We start from the raw sequence: 17399 nt of genomic DNA, 5'->3' as shown, positions 1-17399 counted from the left end.
GTTACAGTCGGCCTCTCGGTTTTTGGGGACTGTGTCTCTCTGTTTTGTTCGATTTATTAGCCTCAATCATATTGTATTGTGTTATCATGTATTCCGATATCATATTTAGTAAAATAAGTTTTTCCTCCTTAGATTGCTGCCACTGTTCTCTTTTCCCATTCCCCTTTTTCCCTTCCTTTTCCGGGCTGGGGTCCCTATGGGGCAGCTGCCCCCTGTCACAGGCACAGGTAAATCTAGGTAACCGTGACACAGCATCACCCCAGTGTCACCCCAACACAGCCCCAGTGTCACCCCAACGTCAGCCCAACATCAACCCAGCAGCATCACCCCAGCATCACCCCAACACAGCCCCAGTGTCACCCCAACATCACCCCCGTGTCACCCTAACACAGACCCAATATCACCCCAACATCACCCCCATGTCACCCTAACACAGCCCCAATGTCACCCCAACATCACCCCCATGTCACCCTAACACAGACCCAATATCACCCCAACATCACCCCCATGTCACCCTAACACAGCCCCAATGTCACCCCAACATCACCCCCATGTCACCCTAACACAGACCCAACATCACCCCAATGTCACCCCAGCATCACGCCAACACAGCCCCAATATCACCCCTGTGTTACCACAATACCACCCCAATGTCACACCAATGTCACCCCAGCATCACCCCAACGTCATTCCAACACAGCCCCAATGTCACCCAAACGTCACTCCCTTCAGTCACCTCCCAGTGAGCAGCACCCCAGCCTTAGACCAACAATGTCAGTACTCAGCACTGGGGGGCCCCAGGGGGAAGTGGGGGCTCTGAGGGATGCAGGGGGGCTTTGGTAGCACTGGGAGGTTCTGAGTGCTCTGAGGGGCACTGGGGGCAATGGAGGGCATTGAGGGACACTGGGGGGCAGTGGACTTCATTGTGGGCCTCTGAGGGGCACTGGGGGTCAGTGGAGGGCATTGGGGGGCTCTGAAGGGCACTGAGAAGCTCTGAGGGGCACTGGGGGGCAGTGGAGGGCATTGGGAAGCTATGAGGGGCATTGGGGGGCAGTGGAGAATAATGGGGGGCTCTGAGGAGCACTGGGGAGCAGTGAAAGTCATTGTGGGCCTCTGAGGGGCACTGGGGGGCAGTGGAGGGCATTGGGGGGCTCTGAGGAGCACTGGGGACAGTGGAGGGCATTGGGGGGCTCTGAGGAGCACTGAGGAGCACTGAGGAGCAATGGAGGACACTGGGGAGGGCTCTGAGGGTCACTGGGGAGCTCTGAGGGGCACTGGGGGCAATGGAGGGCATTGGGGTCTCTGAGGAGCACTGGGGTGCAGTGGAGGGCATTGAGGGGCTCTCAATATCTTATCATAGGATCATAGGATGGCCTGCATTGAGGAGCACTGTAATGATCATCTCGTTTCAACTGGTGCAGCTGGAGGCCATTCCTTCTCGTCCTATCATTGTTATGCAAGAGAAGAGACTGACCCCCAGCTCACCACGGCCTCCCTTTGGAAGTTATAGGGAGCAATAAGGTCTCCCCTGAGCCTTTTTTGTAGTGAGGGGCCCAACAATGAACACAGCACTGGAGCTGCAGCTCTGGATCTCATTTGGCACTGGGGTGCACCCTTTTGCTAAAGGGGTTCAATCTTTGGCCCTTTTGAGAGGGCTTCACCCTTTTATTTCTTGGGGTTATGCAGTTTGCTGTAGGGCTGACCCATTTGGCCTCGGGGTTCTGCTTTTAGGTTCCATTTCTCCCCATTTTCCATCTCTATCCCCCTCCAGGGCTCCATAGCAGAGACACTTTATCTTTGCTGCAGCCTTCATGGATAAACTGCAGTGGGCAGAAGAGATGCATGCAGACAAAGCAGCAGGCATCTGAGTGCAGAGGGATGCTGCCCATCCCATTTCTCTTCCTATCTACGTCTGCTCTCACTCTGTGCTTTTCAAGGGGTGGATCTTTTCCCACCTCCTGAGCCTCCCCTGCTCAGCAAAGAGGCACAACCACCAAATTGAGGGGAATAATAGGTAGGTATTTATTGAGGGCTTTCTTAACAACCAATTGGAGGTAACATTGGCTAATGGGCTAATTACAATGAGAGGCCGTTAGCATAGGCCACGGCTGCTTTGATGAGTCAAAGAATGAAAGAAGACCAAGAGAAAAGACAGAAAACGGGGAAGAAAACGAGACAGAGAGGCAGCAAAGCGAGGTGGTTCAGTGCTGGTAGATCCAGCCACGTCCTGCTGTCGGGTGCGGATCTTCCGTCTGATGGGCCGTCGGAGGTTTGTTGTTCAGCTGACAGCGGCTCCCGATGACAGTCCAGACTGATTTCCAACAAGTCCAACGTGGTGGCACTCAGCCGCCTGCCAGCACTGCCCCACTGCTGTGCCTGGGGGCAGGAGCACAGGACAGGCCCCTTCCATGTGGACAGAGCCCTGTCCCCTGCCCCAGCACGCAGCCCCGAGCTGGGAGGGGTTATTGAGCTGGGCGGTCAGATGGGCAGCAGCCCATCACAGACCACACGCAGGGTCCTGCTTGCAAAGTACGCCACGGGAGCGTACATTGGCTGGGGCAGCACCCGCAGCAGGAGCCGATAGAGCAGCTCCTGGTCATAGTACCGGGCGTAAAATAGGGCAAAGCCCAGCACGGCAACGAGCAGCAGCTGGAGGCAGACCAAGATGAGGCAGATGGTCCTGTGGGGCAAAAGAGGGCTGGGAATGAGGCGTCCCTATCCCACGGCAGCACAGCCCCATCTGGTGCAACAGGGGACGTTTGGGAGCCCCGCCGGCTGCAGAGGGGTCCTGGCCATCAGCCCACTGATGGGAGCCCGGCTGCTGTTGGCTGGGCACAGGGCAAGGAGGGGAGACTCACTGCATCCAGAAGGAGAGCCCACGTCTCCTGGCCCGCTCCTTCTTCTCCTGTAGGTGAAGATGGGGCAGGGATGGTGGTCAGGGCCCGCTGCGCAGCAGGGCTTCATGCAGGACTCGGGAGCCCAGCAGCACAACGGTGCTGCAGGGAGCCCTGTCCCCAGGGAGACCTCTGTTGGATGGGGTGAGGGTGCTGTGTGTTCTGCCCCTTACCAGCTGTGCCTCCACCAGCTCCGGCAGCACAGCCCCAGGCACGCGCTCTACCTCCAGCTCCATCTGATGCTGCTGCCTGTGGGCAACAAGGCTTGGTTGGAGGCTGCCGGCCTCTGTCACCGCGGGGGCTCCCCAGCAGCGTGTGCCCACCCCAGGGCTGGGACAGGGCCGCCCTGCCACACCATGCAGGAAGCAGAGCCCCATCCCCAGCAGCGCTGCACCCATTGCTGCCCCAGGTGTGTCAGAGACCCCCGTGTGCAGGCGTGGGGTGCAGGGTCCCATGGGTGGCTCCCACTCACCAGGCACCCTCCAGCTCCAGCTCCTCCCGCTCCTCTCGCAGGCGCTGTTTCTCCCGGCGCAGCACCTGGCAGACAAAAGGCTGAGCTCCATGTCCACAACACGGGGGTGGGCAGCCCCGCTCCCCTCACCCCTCCACACTACCTCCATCTCCTCGCTCCCAGCCTTCAGCTGCTCCTCCAGCTGGCCAATGAGCTGCTTCTCCTGCAAGACAACAGCTGTAATGAGGGGTGGCCGCGTTGGGACCCATGGACCCGAGGGATTGGGACCGAGGTCCTCCTGCACAGCCAGAGGCGTGAGGATGCCGAGCTGTGAGGACGAGCCCTCACTGCCCCCTACCTGCTCCAGCTCCTCCTTACGGGCAGCCGTTCTTTCAGCCCGTATTTGCTGGGCGTCCTGTGGGAAAGAGAAGAGCAGCGGCCGTCAGGGCACCGGCGCTCCCACGGGGCTCCGTCCCCTCCTGCCTCCTCCATCGGGGCAAGCAGGGCCTGCAGGGCTGGAGCTGCAGACCCACACGAGGGCACTTCTCCCACCGCACCCCACACAGCAGCATCTGCTCACCTTCAGCAAAGACGCCCTGGCCGCGGCCGTGCGGTTCTCCATCATCCGCTCATAAGCCTGTGGGAGGGGAAAGGAGCGGCGTTGGCACCCGGCTCTCTGCTGCCATGCCGTGGGCAGGGTGCCCTCCAGCCGGCAGCTCGGCCCTTCTGTGCCCGTCCACCCAGAGCTCACCTGCTCCAGCTGCTGCAGCAGCTCCACGCGCTGCAGAGCTGTTAATGTTCCGCTGGCAAACTGGGCCCGCATTGCTGCACCACTGGCACAGCTGCTCGCAGGACCTGCACCGCCTGCAGAATGGGGCCGGCAGGTTCGGCGCTGACCCACTGCCCCTGCCCCACCCCGGGGGGGCTCTGTGAGGTCAGCGCGACATTGTGACGTCACCAGCACAGGAGGGTCCTGGGAGGTCACAGGGACAGAACGTGGTTTGTGCTGGAAGAGTCCTTGAAGGTCATTAAGAACCAGAGAATGCCCTCTCTTTGGGTTCCCATATCCCATCCTTATGGAACCAACAGATCTCCTTTCTTTAGCAGCCCTATTCTCATCTCTTTTGGTCCCCAACCCCCGTTCTTCTCCCTTTCAGCTCCCCCTTCCTCTCTATTTGGCACCCCCAAGTCTCTAGGCACCTTTATTTCCCTCCCCTTAGTCTCCCTGCCCCCCTGCCCTGCCCCTATTTCCAACCCCAACCGTCCAGGTGAGCGGCACGGGGACACTACAGCCCCACAGGGCACTTGGGGGACCCTGGGTGTCTCCGCAGCCCTGAGGACCGGGCATCAGGGGCTGGGAATTAATTGATGGCATGGAGGGGACTGTCCGTGGCCTGTTCCAGGGGGACCTGGGCACTGTCACCTCCAGCCCTTCCTTTGTGCTCTATGGGGCTGTGCAAAGGAACGGATCTGGAGAGGGCAGGCTCAGGATGCCCTATGGATGGCCAGAGTCACCATGCAGGTAGGACAGGGGCTGTGGTTTCCATCCCCAGTGGACCCACATTCTGCCCCGGGTCTCTTGGCTGCTGCCAGTCCTTCTCCTGCCCTGAGTCCTTGGGGACAAACCCTGCAGGGACAAGGCTCCTCCTTGCCAGTGCTGCCCTCTGGTGCCCAGTGAGGACCCTGATGATCAGTGACACCCTCTGATGATCAATAAATCCCTCAGCAAACCTACACTCTCTGTGTCCGTGTCCTTGTTCTCATGCTCAGCAGGGACTGGCCACCTCACAGTTCTGGGAGGCCTCCCCAGCTCCATGCCATGCACACCATGTCCTGCACCCCTGTGGGCTTCCCCTCCCTCACTCATCATCTGCTCCAAAGTCCTCAAGGATGGAGCTCCTCATGCTGCCATCAACCCCAGTACCCTCCCTCTGCTCTCTCTCAGTTCCTCTGTACATTTCCTCCCAAACCCTTCACCCTATGATCCGCCTCTGCATGGACACATTGTGACCACGTCACCCTTCTTTTAGCCCCTCTCTTATTGCAGCCACTTGTCACTCCTTTGGGTCTGCTTTAGGCCACGTGCCTCAGTGCCCCAACCCCCTACCCATCACCCCGAACAAGGGCTGCATATCCCCTCCCATGGACACCTCCAATCTCCCGATGACCAATGAAGCCCTCTGATGACCAGTGACATCCCAACTCAATCAATGAAGCCTTCTGATGGTCAGTGAACATCTCCGACAACCAGTGGAGCCCTCTGACAACCAACAAAGCCTTCAGATGACCGCAGCCACCTTCTGATGTCACTGCAAGCCCTCTGATGGCCAGCAGCTTGCTGCTTCGTGTGCAGGGAAGAAAAGGGTGGAAAAGGAAGATGTTGACATCAGTAATGGTCTGTAGTGTTTGTGTCACCACTCCTGCAGAACCACGGGCTAGTGTCTGTGACAAGTTGGTGATGTGTGCTGTTGTAACTCAGACGTTTGTACTTTGTGTGATCCCGTGTTTTATTCAGCTTACACAACGCGATGTATCCTCCGTGTGCTTTGTAACCACTGCAACTGGTGACAGACAAGGCCAACAGGTCAGGGCAACATTTGTAACCGAGCCCCAAAACTCCTTTGGAGCAATTGTGTCCCACTGAAGTCCCTCTTCCCACGCCAAGCGGGAATGAGATGCACAATCAGCCAGGGTTGGCCTTGCCGTGTCTGCACCCCATCATGTGGGTACCTGCAGTGCCCAGGCCAGATGATGTGCCCGGCCGTGCAAAGCCGGCCCACGTGTGTGCAGATGGCAAGAGCGTGCCTGCAGCATCGTGCACCGACAGGGCCGTGTGTGGAGGGCATTCCCCATTGCAGCTCCGTGCTACCTGTTGTGGTTTGGGGATGTTTTGTAGATATCCCACATCAGAACATCATGCAGAGCGGTGGCAGTTCAAGAGTTCACCTTCTGGTCCTGTGGCCTGCCTTCTTTGGGCACTGTGGCTCTCAGAAGGGAGGGGAGGAGTGGCATTTCCCCAGAGGACTTTGAGCCCAGAGGAAGAAAGATGGAGCTCCCAGAAGGATGCCAGTATTTGACTTACGGAGAAATTGTTACAGTTACCTGAGTATTGGAAATTGCAATACAAGGAAATTTCGACAATGAATTTCAGTGCAGTATTTTACCATCCAGTGCTGCTGATCCCAGTTCATGGCCTTGTTCAATAGAGCATATAAACACAAACAGTCTGGAATCCATGGACAAACTTTCAAGTCCTCCGAGAACTGCTAATGCTAATACTGCATCATCAGTTCATCACCAAAAATGATAAGTACCATCATTTTCAACACCCAGTTATTTTGTACCTCTTCCCAAGACACCAAAGAAGTCTCCAGAGAAAACTGACAGCATCGTGGAAGAATAACACTGAGGATAACGTCCATTAACACTCCCGACAGGAAACATCAGTCTGCAAACGGGAATCTAAGTTGAATCAGTGCAATTCCAGGTGGTCTTGTCTTTTGCAAAACAAGTGAAGAACCACAGTGTGAACATAGTTTGAAAAGTTAGATGTGTTACACAGAAAAAGATCAGAACTCCTCAGAGGGCACAAGCAAATCTCCAGCAACTTTGAGCAGACGGTTATTTTGCTGAAATTAGCAAGACTGTGAGGAAAACAAAGCAAAGCTACGCCCTGGATTGGTGCCACAGTTTGACATCCCCTGAACAGCAGTCTGAGTCCCACTGGCACGTGAGCAGACTCCAGGCAAGGAAAAACAGTCCAGCCACACCTGAGTTAGAAGAATAGCTTAAGTGATGAATTTGCTCACAGTAGGCAGAGGACGGTTACAAGCCGGCTCTAATAACACTGCTGTCAAGAGGTGATGATGTTGCTGCAGCACTGCAGCTACTACTGAACTTCCCAGTACATCAGTAGCCAAATATGCTACTGAATAGGAAAGACATAACTATTTAAAAAAAACCTCTCCATCCTTAAGGACACATTCTAAGTGACGAAAGGTAAAACAAAGCAGAGCCCAGAGCTGTATTAAATCTCTACTCGGGTCACAATTCCTTTGTCGCCATATCTGATTGCTCTTTTGGTTTCTGAAAGTGCTCGGTAGAAATCCAGAGTTTACGTGGATAAAACCTCAGTATAACATCCATTTACTTACACGCGACTATTGTTAAATAATCCAAGTCAAGTCTACTTTACAAGGAAGTGTGCAACAAGCAGAAGAAGCGAAGAAGAACGTCACGTTGAGTTCACATTCTTCAAGGTGCAAATCGCAGCTATTCCTGCTCCAAACCTTCTGTTCTTCAATTGCAAATAACAGCTTTTCCTTCAGCTGCTCCTAATTCTTCTAGGGTGGAAGGTGCAAGCGACTGAAACTGAAAACAAAGAGAAACCTGAAGTATTGAAGAACAGCTTAGACCACCAAAAAATCCACTAGGAACCCAGGCATGTGAACTGTCCTGTTCAGAGGGATAACTGCATTTGTACCCTCTAAAACAGCTGTATCTTGATGTGCACTTGTCTCTGAGAGTTAAAGCACAACAAGCACTTGAGCAGGGATAACTTTCCAGAACTGGCAACGTGTTTAGTAACAACTCTCACCTTATCTCTCTTCTGTATCTGAAAGTTAAAATCTGAGCATCTTCACAAAGCACCAGCAGAACTGAGAAACTGAGCAGAAGCTACATTTCCTCCAGCCAAGAGGGAGCACGAATGCGGCTATTTATTTTCATTGCCAAGATCGGGTCTGGTGATCATGAAAGATCGATCCCAGACTCTTTAGAAGAAAGTACTACCTTCAGTACTAAAAGTAACTTGATGTTTTCAGTGGTGTGCAAATCCACGGCATTTACAATGGAATCAGCTCCACAACAAAACTGCTTTTCAGAAGTTCAGCTATTACTCAGCAGAGCTTACTGCCATCACCCAGTGATTTGCTTTCACACAGTCTCAGAAACTTCCATATCACATCCACTTCCTACAATCTGAAAGGAGATTGCCATCCGTAAGAACAGAACCACGGCAGAGTTCGATCCTTCGTACTTACCAGGTGTGACTTCTAGGGAACCAGTTTTCCTTCCCAACTTTCTCAACGCAAAATTTTTGGGGTCTGTTGCTCCCTGTACAAAAATCAAACCATGAATCCTGAGGTCTAACTGCCCGTGTCTACCAGTAGGTAATACATGACAACAGCACGAGAAAGGCTCGAAAACAAGATTAGAACTACTTGCAGAGCACAAAGACATCTGTCTCTCACTACATCCCTCTGAAGAAATCCACGTAGTGAAATGCAAAACTATCCAGCTGTTTTCAAAGAAACTCAACCACTGCATCACATCGTTGGTTTGGTACTGGAAGGAATCCCTGGAGTTTACCACCTAGTCCTTCCACTCTGAGCAAGCAGGGATACCCAGAGCAGGCTGCCCTGCCAGGACCACGTCCAAACCATCTATCAAGTCACTGATGCAAGGCGTGTTCACATTCCCTCCGTCCCTTTTTCTGTCACAGCTCTACCCATATGCAAGATTTAGAAAAATGATTCCATATAAATTCATAAAAAAATACCCTTAAACACACAGCTTGGTCCTTATAAGGAAAAAAACAAACAAACAAAAAAACAAACAAACAAGGAATAAAAGTGAGCATAAAATGCATTAAAGAGGGCTCGTTACCCATGAGGACAGCAAATCCTCCCACTGGTAATCCGCACATTCCAGTAACGAACTGTAGAAGTCTCATTCTCTTCTCGATATCTATTTCTTTCACAAACTGAAAAAAAATAATTAACACTGATGTTAAGTTTAATATTGAGACGTTCACTTCCCCATCACCCCTCGGACAGCTGGATCAGCAGTTATCATTTATATTTACACACTACGTATCTGCTGAGTAATTCTGACTGTTGCTCACTAAGCTGTTGCTGTGTTCTTATGAGGAAAAAAAGAAGTCTACAAACCTACCAGAACCACAGCATCTGTCTGCTGGTTCTGGTATAACGCCGGTAGATGGTATGCCTCTGCCAGGCATTCGGATCCATTTCTTGCATTCCACACAGCAGCACCTCTAGAGGAGAAAAAGGATCAGAAACATGGAAACTACAAGCTAGTTGCTTCTACAGCAAGACTATTGTACTTAAATGCTACTATGTCATGAAGTACATACTACTGTACTTCAAAGCACCTGCTCGTTTTTAATATTAAACTCTCAGGCTTCCACAGCAAATAATAACATCCGCTCACAAAGAAAATGTGGAGAAGCCACAAAAGAGAAAATCCAGTCATGAAAACGTTTGTATTTAGACATTCAAACTAGGAATGTATACTTTCTCCTTGCCTAACCGTACCATTCTGTGCTAGAAATACGATGTTCTGCTGCAGAGTATAATTTGGAGAGAACAAAAGCAGCTAAAACCTGGTCCACTCAGTAATTTGACCATCCGCTCATATTTGGTTCTTATCTCCCTTGCTTTCCAATTGCTCACTCTTTAAGCACACGCCAATCACATTGTCAAGGATGACAAAACACTGTTAGCCAAAAAATTTACACTGGCAGAATCTTAACGTTAGAAACGTGCACGTTGGTTGCAAAGAAGAAAGTTAAGAACAACGCGCTAACCAAACACTAACTGATACATACAGCTTCTCTCGCACATCCTGAAAACAGAACCGCCAGCCTCAATGAACTCTGCTCTTCAGACACTGACTGAAATTGAAGGATTACATAAAGCAGCCTGGGTCTGGCAATAGTCAAAGAATCCTTTACCTCCAGCTCCTTAGCAGCAACATACTGCAGACACTGCTGTGGCAGAATTGCATTAAAGCCTTCAAAAAAAGCTTGTGTCTGTTCCTCAGCGCCTCGGGAAAGTCCCCATTCTGCTACCAGCCTGGAAAAGACACAGTAGGATCATTTAAAACGGGCTACGCTAACCCAAGTTCATCTCTGTTAGTTTCTTTTGAAATGAACCGTAAGCTGTGTTAAGAAAAATGATGGAAAGCTCTGGGGATAGAGCACTGTATAACTGTATTCTAATTGTATTCGCAACCTGGTAGAAGTTTGCTGCGTTTCTTCGTTTACAGAAAGCACAAATAACAGCAAGTGACATATTTGGGAGATTACAGCTGAAGTTTGAACCTTACACCTGGAGAAGCAGCATCTCCTGACTACTTTGAAACAACTGAAGCTGCACATTTCAGACGGTCAGTCAGACCTAAAGGACAAACCCCTGGAAGATGCAGAAGTTCCTGGTTTACTGACAGCTGCAGTTTTGTGAAACAAGGAGACTGTAAGGCAGTTTATGCAGTAACTGCTACTGACCAGGATCCAAGGACTATTAGCACAAACATCATCTTTGAAATCTCTAGTTCACCCATTTCAAGCTGGGGACTGGATCCTGATCCAGACGGGGAAGGAGACAAAGCTGCAGCCTGACTGGGAAGGACCGTTCCAAGTACTTCTAATGACTGAAACAGCTGTGAGGATGCCAAGAAAGGATGGACTCACTACACACTGGTAAAGGCATCCACTAGCCCTGAGGCGTGGGAACTGTTGCCACAGAAAAACCTTTAAAAGATAAGAATTAGAAGGAAATCATGAAATGTTTTTTTTAATATGCATTTTTTTATTATCATTTTAACTAACCTTTAACTTCTCCTCAAATAGGTGAATAAATTGTATATGTAAGTGGGAGAGTATTATAACCTATATAGAACTAATGCTCACAAAAAGTTTTCCATGTTGTAACAAGGAGTTTTTACTGCTGCACCCATTCGTTATCCTGATAATTATCTGGAAAATGTAAAATTTGACAGTAATGCAGGGGAGGGACCAACTGATAGTTTTGATGTGAATGAGGGACTCTTGTCGTGTATGGAATGATGTATGGTGGACAACTGCCTATTGAGGCTGGACATATACACTCCTTGAAAATACCCAGAACATCCAGGATAGGGAAGAGCTTAAAAAGGGGTAGAAAATCTCCCTAAAAACCCTGCAGTTAGGACAGTTCAGGAGATAAAAGATCTTAGGCAAACACTGGAAATCAAAACAAGATACGGGGACATTAATGCCTGGGTAGAATGGATTAAGTGTACTGTGTCCAGAGTCCCAACCGTAGCAATTGCTATGCTTGTGCATCGGGACGGCCCATAGCTCAGGTGGTGCCCTTTCTGCTGGGGTGGACCAAGGACCCCAAGAGAATGTGATGCACGATTGGCCTGTACCAAGAGAAAACTGCCTGGGAAACAGAGACTGCAGATCTCTCTCTCTCGTTCCTCCAATGCCTGATACAGGTGTCAAGATCCCTCCTGCAATCTCTACAGCAGTAGGTAACCACACAGCTTGCCTCTCACGGCAGGGTGTGAAGGCTACCAGGCCTATGGGAAACTTCCTTATGCAGTGAGGTCTTGAATGTTATGGAGGACTCAGCAGGAAATTATACAAGATTGGGAATCTCCAGGGCAGATCTCTGGTGGTACCGTGGGGGAAAGATTTTATGGTCCGACTTAACCATCTCACTGGGGAGGCACCTGTGCGCTTGTTCAATGAGTTCTACCATTCACCCTGGCATTTGGAAAAGAAATGTATATAGATTCAGTCAGGTACCTAGAGGTGTCCCTGATAAATTTAAGGCAAGAAATCAAAATGCTGCAGGATCTGAGTCACTGTTTTGGTGGGTGACAATCAACAAGAACATAGAAATTATAAGGGAATCTAGATGCCACACACTGGAAAGGAATGATCTAGCAGGAGAGAAATCCTGCTAGATGAAAGAAAAGGGGGGAATGAAGAGCGAAGCAGGAATTTGGAACAAAGGGGGGCTAAAAGGGGGATAGTTAAAGGTAGTTTATAGCAATAAGTAAAGGAAGCTGGAATAAACATACCTGCTTTATAACCGATCTCTGGATTATAGAGTTTGATCCCGCAAGTCAGCACAACAGCGGACCGAAGCACGCCGGGGAGTCGCGGCTCGGCACCCGGCGCCACCCGGATCTTACAGCCAGCGAGCGACCGGCAAACAAACGGACGTCTTCCTGCCGCGCGGCCCAGCACGGCCGGAGCCGCACCGCACGATCCGGGCCGGCTCAGGCTCTGCCTCCAGGCTTTTGGGGCCGGCCGGCTGACTCCGCAGCGAGACCGTGGAGCCGCCCGGGAGCCGCCTCTGGGTGCCGGCAGCGCCGCGAGCTCCTCCCCCGGCAGCCCCTCCGTGCCCCCGCACCGAGGCCCGACCCCGTCCGCAGCGCACAGCCCGCTCCTCCCGGCACCGCCATGTTGCATCGCCCCGGAAGTGCTCGCCGCCGCCGCCAAGCACTTCCTGTCACGTGGCTCAGGCCGGCCTGGGGGCGGCCCGGGGCCTGTTGGGGGGGGGCGGCTGCCGGAAAAGGACCCGATCATGAACGGCTCATGTCGTGTCAATCAATACCCCCAGCTCCGTTTCCTCCACACAGTCCTCCAGCCACTCCGCCCCAAGTCTGTCGCATCACCTGGGCTTGTTGTGGCCAAAGTGCAGGACCCGGCATTTGCTCTTGTTGAACCTCATCCCATTGCCTTCAGCCCGGCTCTCCAGCCTGTCCAGATCCCTCTGTAGGGCCTCGCTACCCCCAGGCAGATCCACACTCCCAGCCAATTGAAACGTGGGACAAGCAGCTCCATTTCCAGGGAGGGACGTGAAGCCGACCGCTTCGTGGCCCTGCGACTGCCAGCCCGAGCCAGGCACCTTTTGAGCAGCTACTGAAAGAGGCAGCACCACTATTCAAATGTTTGTTCCGCTTTTATTTGCAAGAAAGAGATGCTAAATGCGACCAAAATACATTTCAATGGGAAATCAAATAGGCGGGATACTGGTAATGACTAAAGACACAGCTTCCTTAGTTCCTCTCCGCAGTCCACAAAAGGGAAAGCACGGCCATGCCTGAAAACAGGACCACGCAGTCTGTGTCCTTTGGTGCACCTCTGAGGAAGCATTCCAAGCGATTCTGCTGTCCTTTGCGCCTCACTGCTCAAGCCCTTATCGTTTCTTTTTGCTTTCCTTCTTGGCTTTCTTGCTCAGCTCTGCAGCACTCGCCTTGGGTTTCTTCACCGTCTCCCAAGTCTTAGACTCAAAACCCTCCGAGTCCTACGAGAAGCAATTGGGACACAGTCAGGGAGCTCCCTATCAACTGGCTGACAGCTGGCTTTGGGAGCTCAAGTCACCTGACCGAGCAGCTTTGGGGACCAGCACTGGAAATCGCCTTCCTGACCTCAGGGCACATTAGAAACTCCCCCTCTGTCTAGTTCCCAAAAATCCCATGCAAACCAGAGCCTAAAGTCCTCTATAGCAAGGCGGTCCGAGCTAATTGGGTGGACCCCCTGCCTGGCAGCTCATAGGGCGCAGCAGCAGCTGCAGGATAGGACAAGCTGGCACTTCAATGCTGCTGGAGTGCGGAAGGAAGGACAGAACCAAGTGCGGCACTCTCAGCAGTGCCGGGGCACTCTGCCGTAGGCAGCAGCTACAGACGGTTCCCTCCCAGCCCACTGCCTGAGCATTGCTATCAGTCTCACACAGCGCTACTTACTGCCTTTGGGGACTTGGAAACTGGCAGGATGATGGCCAGAACACACGGGAGCTGGAAAAGGGCTCCAAACAAGAGTCCGTAGCGCAGCACGTTCTCCATTAGTGTGGGCTCAGGGATCTCAGGTGGCGAGAAATGCAGTTCAGCAGCCATAGTGCAGACAGCCTGCTGCTCCACTGCTCTCACGGAGGCTGCCTGCTGAGAGGGGGAAAAAGGCACCGTTAGTCTCAGGCACTGCGACGGGGTCACTTCCTGCTAGCAAACATTTCCAGGCTAACTTAGAGAGCTGCTCGGAAGAGATCCAGGGCCTACTGACCCGAGAACAAAGAGGGACATCAAACTTGCATTCCAGTTGCCTTTGCCCGCCTGCCTAGGACAAGAGCCCTCAGCCTTCGGTACTGCTGCACTTGCAGGTGGGGGAAGAGAAGCAGAGAGGACGGGTGGACGTCAAATAAGGGAAGAGCTTACCAGGCAAGATTAAACCTATCCCTGAGCTCCATCACACACACGTAACCACTGCCCTATTACTATCACAGCAATGTTATTCTTACCATTAAAGTTACCCACGTTCACGTACCTGGTTGTGGACGTGTTCGCGGCCTTGCTGCTGCTGTGCTCTACAACGCCAGCCATGGAAATAAAGCGAGCAGAAAGCTGATCTGTTGAAGACAGAGGAGTGAGCCGTGCTTAACCAGCACTGCTTCAGAGCACGCTTACAGTAAGGCACACCTACCTTACAATGGCAGCTCCAGACGCAGCTCCAGACTGCTCTCCTGAAGCCCAATTGCATTTCACAGCCACTCACGCGCTGCCCCTCGACAACCTGCAACACAAGAGTCACAAGCTGCAAATCCCATCCCTGGGAGATGTCAGCACATCTCCGCACTCGTGGAGCAGCGCTCACGTCTTCGGGTGAGAAAGCAGGCGTGTGCTTACCGAGTGAGCGCTGTTTGCTGCCAGCTGCTGGTAGGAACCCACCCAACTCTAAGTACGAACAGTAACCTAAGCCTAACTCTAAAACAGGAACAAAAACCTACACCTAACAATAAAACACCAACAGTAACCTAAGCCTAACTCTAAAACAGGAACAATCGTCTACTCCTAACACTAAAACATGAACAGTAACACCTACTCCTAATCAAAAACACAAACAACAACCTACTCCTAACCCTACAACTAAATTAACAAGAAAACCAACAATAAAAACAGGGCTAAGATGGGACATAGGAGGGTTAAGATGGGACCGGGGACCCGCAGAGGAGGAGCAGATGTTAAATGCAGCCTCCCGGCTAATGCCGGGGGCGGGGGCCGCGCAGACGGTAAGGAGCCCTGCGCCTGGACCAGCGATGCTGCAGCCCTGGTGGTACTGATGCGGGGCCTGGCACGGTGCTGTGGTGCCAGGCCAGCTGTGCCGCGGGCGGACCCACCTCCATGGGCTCGTCCAGAGGTGGATCCACCTCCATGGGCTCGTCCAGAGGTGGATCCACCTCCATGGGCTCCACGGAGGTGGTCACGGGGCTGGTCCAGGCGCGATGGGAACGGGCTCTCTTGCCTGTCTGCTGCCCGATGGTCATGGCGGGCCCCCTCTTCCTCTTGGATCCTGCGGTCCCCGGCTCCACCTTCCCACCTCCATCCTGCCCATCGTCCAGCCTCGCTCTCTTGGCTGCCCACATGGCTGTTGACGGCCAGAGCTCGGAGAGGCGAGTGCGTTGCGTGGGGCAGCGGTGACCAAGGCGACGGCTGTGACATGGCCAGGGTTCTAAAATGGCGGCCGCGCTGCTGGCACTGCTGGCACTGGCGTTCCACATGGCATGAGGAGGGGGCTGGAGGGCAGGGCACGGCACGGCAGCCAGAAGGCACTCGCTGTGCCCAGCGGGCAGCCCTGCTCTCCGGCCAGCAAGAGGGCACAGAGGAGCCGGCCCTGAGCAAAGGGCCCTCGGCCTCCTTCGGCCTCCTTCGGCCTCCCCCTTCCACCACAAGGGAATCTCTTCGGGCTGCCATACGCAGCACGCAGCACCACGCTGATGGGGCTCCTGAGCTCAGCGCCAACAACAGCAGGCTCCAAAGCGGACCTGACTACGCCTGCCTCCTGGGACACACGAGCTCTGCTCTCCATGTTGGCATCCAGCGCCTCTCCTTGGGCGGCCTCTTGGGGGATTCAACCACGACCCACCATTAATACCTCCAGCTTCCACATCCAACAGACTCACAACGGCAGCAACAAGGCGGGCAGGAACGGGCCGTGCTGCTGACTGCGGGCGCTTGTCAAGCCTCCCTCTCGCTGCCCCCATTCTGCTCGGGCAGCCGGTCCCAGCAACAAACACCATCACACACAACTGCAGCCCTGACTCGTCCCGCTCGCCGACAGCCAGAGGAAGGACATGGATTCCCCTTCCTTCAGCTCCGCACTCGCTGGCACCGCACGCATCGCCTCTGCGTGCCGCCAGCACCGCGAGCTGCTCCGCCGACATCCCTCCGTGCCCCGCACCGCGGCCCGGCCCCGCTGGCAGCACACAGCCCGCTCCTACCGGCCCCATTCAAACTGCCGCCACGCCGCGCTGCCCCGGAAGCGCTCTCGGCCGGCAGGAAGCACTTCCTGCCCCGGCCCTAGCAACCGCCTGCGCCGTCCCGTTGCTAAGGGCGGCCTGGGGCCGTCCCGGGCCTGTGCGGGGGTTCGCTTCCGGATTCCTGGCGGGTGGCGCCGGCGGCACGGAGCTTTCCTTCTCCTTTCCTGCTCTGGCCTTTTGGACTCCTCTTTTCCTTTTCTTTCTTTGCCTTCCTTCCCCTCCTCTCCTCCTTTCCCTTCACGTTCCGCCCACACTCAGTACGCAGATCTCCAACGGAGGTGCCTGCAGAAGCTCGTCTGTGCAGGCAGTCAATGGCTCGTGCTGTGCTTCGCTGCTTTGTGCTCTTCAATGACCGCTCTGTTGTGCCCTTTCCTAACCCCTTGTGCACTATCAGGATGGCCCGGCTGGCTTTGCTGCAGAGCCTCATCGGAGAGTCTGCAGACGTGGGGGAAAAGCTCAGCAGCTGCTGAGGGAAGGTTTCATGCCCTGGCCTGCACACAGCCCGGCCCTCCCTGCTCTGCGCTCCTGGCGTCCCCTGCGGCCCCTGTGCTGTGACCAACACGAGCGGGGCTCAGGCCCAACGCCCTCCCTGCTGCCGGCCCTCCCCCATGCCCATGTGCTGCACCCACACCGGCTGCCCCAGCCCCGCAGCCCTCCTGCAGGCAGCACAGCCCCAGGCACCGGGCTCGGCCCCAGCCCCGAGGTGCTGCTGCACGGGCTGAGCCCAGACCTAAGATGCAATGACCACTCACAAGTATTGGGTTTCCCTCCTTCACACAATCACAGAATTATCAAGGTTGGAAAAGACCTAAAAGATCATCCAGTCCAACCATCACCAATACTTCCCAGCTAAATCATATCCCTCAACACAACATCCAAACGTTTCTTGAACACCTCCATGGTCGGTGACTCCACCACCTCCCCGGGCAGTGCATTCCAGTGCCT

General features: G+C 53.7%; 3 protein-coding genes across 13 annotated transcripts; all 3 read right to left on the bottom strand.

Moving 5' to 3' along the window:
- Window positions 1-2000: 2000 nt before the first annotated feature.
- LOC140265226 (uncharacterized) lies at window positions 2001-5776 on the bottom strand. 6 transcript variants are annotated; one of them, XM_072361135.1, is made up of 9 exons: window positions 5496-5776; window positions 4097-4318; window positions 3926-3982; window positions 3704-3760; window positions 3509-3568; window positions 3367-3431; window positions 3068-3143; window positions 2859-2905; window positions 2001-2680 (listed from the first exon to the last, which is right to left on the bottom strand). In XM_072361135.1, the coding sequence occupies exons 2-9, from the start codon at window positions 4166-4168 to the stop codon at window positions 2479-2481; spliced, it is 636 nt and encodes a 211-aa protein (XP_072217236.1). In that variant the 5' UTR covers window positions 4169-4318; window positions 5496-5776; the 3' UTR covers window positions 2001-2478. The 6 variants fall into 6 exon arrangements, with proteins under 6 accessions (XP_072217236.1, XP_072217235.1, XP_072217231.1 ...); XM_072361134.1 differs by lacking the exon at window positions 5496-5776 and having other exon boundaries at window positions 4097-4766; XM_072361130.1 differs by lacking the exon at window positions 5496-5776 and having other exon boundaries at window positions 3926-4556.
- Window positions 5777-5832: 56 nt separating this feature from the next.
- On the bottom strand, window positions 5833-12506 carry LOC140265227 (E3 ubiquitin-protein ligase Itchy-like). 3 transcript variants are annotated; one of them, XM_072361137.1, is made up of 6 exons: window positions 12220-12506; window positions 10103-10223; window positions 9301-9403; window positions 9013-9109; window positions 8388-8460; window positions 5833-7716 (listed from the first exon to the last, which is right to left on the bottom strand). In XM_072361137.1, exons 2-6 carry the CDS (start codon window positions 10153-10155, stop codon window positions 7689-7691), a joined length of 354 nt encoding a protein of 117 aa, XP_072217238.1. In that variant the 5' UTR covers window positions 10156-10223; window positions 12220-12506; the 3' UTR covers window positions 5833-7688. The 3 variants fall into 3 exon arrangements, 2 of the variants coding, with proteins under 2 accessions (XP_072217238.1, XP_072217237.1); XM_072361136.1 differs by having other exon boundaries at window positions 7555-7710; window positions 12220-12354; XR_011906220.1 differs by having other exon boundaries at window positions 7583-7716; window positions 9297-9403; window positions 12220-12354.
- A 602-nt stretch (window positions 12507-13108) lies between these two features.
- On the bottom strand, window positions 13109-16520 carry LOC140265222 (protein MANBAL-like). Of its 4 annotated transcripts, XM_072361123.1 has the most exons (6): window positions 16416-16460; window positions 14824-14850; window positions 14621-14710; window positions 14465-14546; window positions 13891-14085; window positions 13109-13451 (listed from the first exon to the last, which is right to left on the bottom strand). In XM_072361123.1, exons 5-6 carry the CDS (start codon window positions 14038-14040, stop codon window positions 13344-13346), a joined length of 258 nt encoding a protein of 85 aa, XP_072217224.1. In that variant the 5' UTR covers window positions 14041-14085; window positions 14465-14546; window positions 14621-14710; window positions 14824-14850; window positions 16416-16460; the 3' UTR covers window positions 13109-13343. The 4 variants fall into 4 exon arrangements, with proteins under 4 accessions (XP_072217224.1, XP_072217225.1, XP_072217223.1 ...); XM_072361124.1 differs by lacking the exon at window positions 14824-14850 and having other exon boundaries at window positions 13891-14288; window positions 16416-16520; XM_072361122.1 differs by lacking the exon at window positions 14824-14850 and having other exon boundaries at window positions 16416-16520.
- Between the last annotated feature and the right edge of the window lie 879 nt (window positions 16521-17399).

The sequence above is a fragment of the Excalfactoria chinensis genome, unplaced genomic scaffold, assembly GCF_039878825.1.
Source record: "Excalfactoria chinensis isolate bCotChi1 unplaced genomic scaffold, bCotChi1.hap2 Scaffold_72, whole genome shotgun sequence".
Lineage (NCBI taxonomy): Eukaryota > Metazoa > Chordata > Aves > Galliformes > Phasianidae > Excalfactoria > Excalfactoria chinensis.
The sequence above is the reverse complement of the archived record's forward strand: the minus strand, read 5'-3'. Positions and strand labels throughout refer to the sequence as shown.

What these genes read in the sequence shown, in the direction of transcription:
- LOC140265227 (XM_072361137.1), bottom strand. Translation starts at nt 10,155, where the DNA reads ATGCAATTCTGCCACAGCAGTGTCTGCAGTATGTTGCTGCTAAGGAGC. An exon ending in AGGATTTGCTGTCCTCATGG is followed by an intron (nt 8,461 to 9,012) that starts GTAACGAGCCCT and finishes ATTTTTGTACAG; the next exon opens with GGAGCAACAGACCCCAAAAA. An exon ending in TTCCCTAGAAGTCACACCTG is followed by an intron (nt 7,717 to 8,387) that starts GTAAGTACGAAG and finishes CTTTGTTTTCAG; the next exon opens with TTTCAGTCGCTTGCACCTTC.
- LOC140265226 (XM_072361130.1), bottom strand. Translation starts at nt 4,417, where the DNA reads ATGGGATATGGGAACCCAAAGAGAGGGCATTCTCTGGTTCTTAATGAC. An exon ending in CTGGGAGCGAGGAGATGGAG is followed by an intron (nt 3,432 to 3,508) that starts GTAGTGTGGAGG and finishes TTTGTCTGCCAG; the next exon opens with GTGCTGCGCCGGGAGAAACA. An exon ending in CTGGAGCTGGAGGGTGCCTG is followed by an intron (nt 3,144 to 3,366) that starts GTGAGTGGGAGC and finishes TGTTGCCCACAG; the next exon opens with GCAGCAGCATCAGATGGAGC.
- LOC140265222 (XM_072361124.1), bottom strand. Translation starts at nt 14,040, where the DNA reads ATGGCTGCTGAACTGCATTTCTCGCCACCTGAGATCCCTGAGCCCACA. An exon ending in TTTCCAAGTCCCCAAAGGCA is followed by an intron (nt 13,452 to 13,890) that starts GTAAGTAGCGCT and finishes TGCTTCTCGTAG; the next exon opens with GACTCGGAGGGTTTTGAGTC.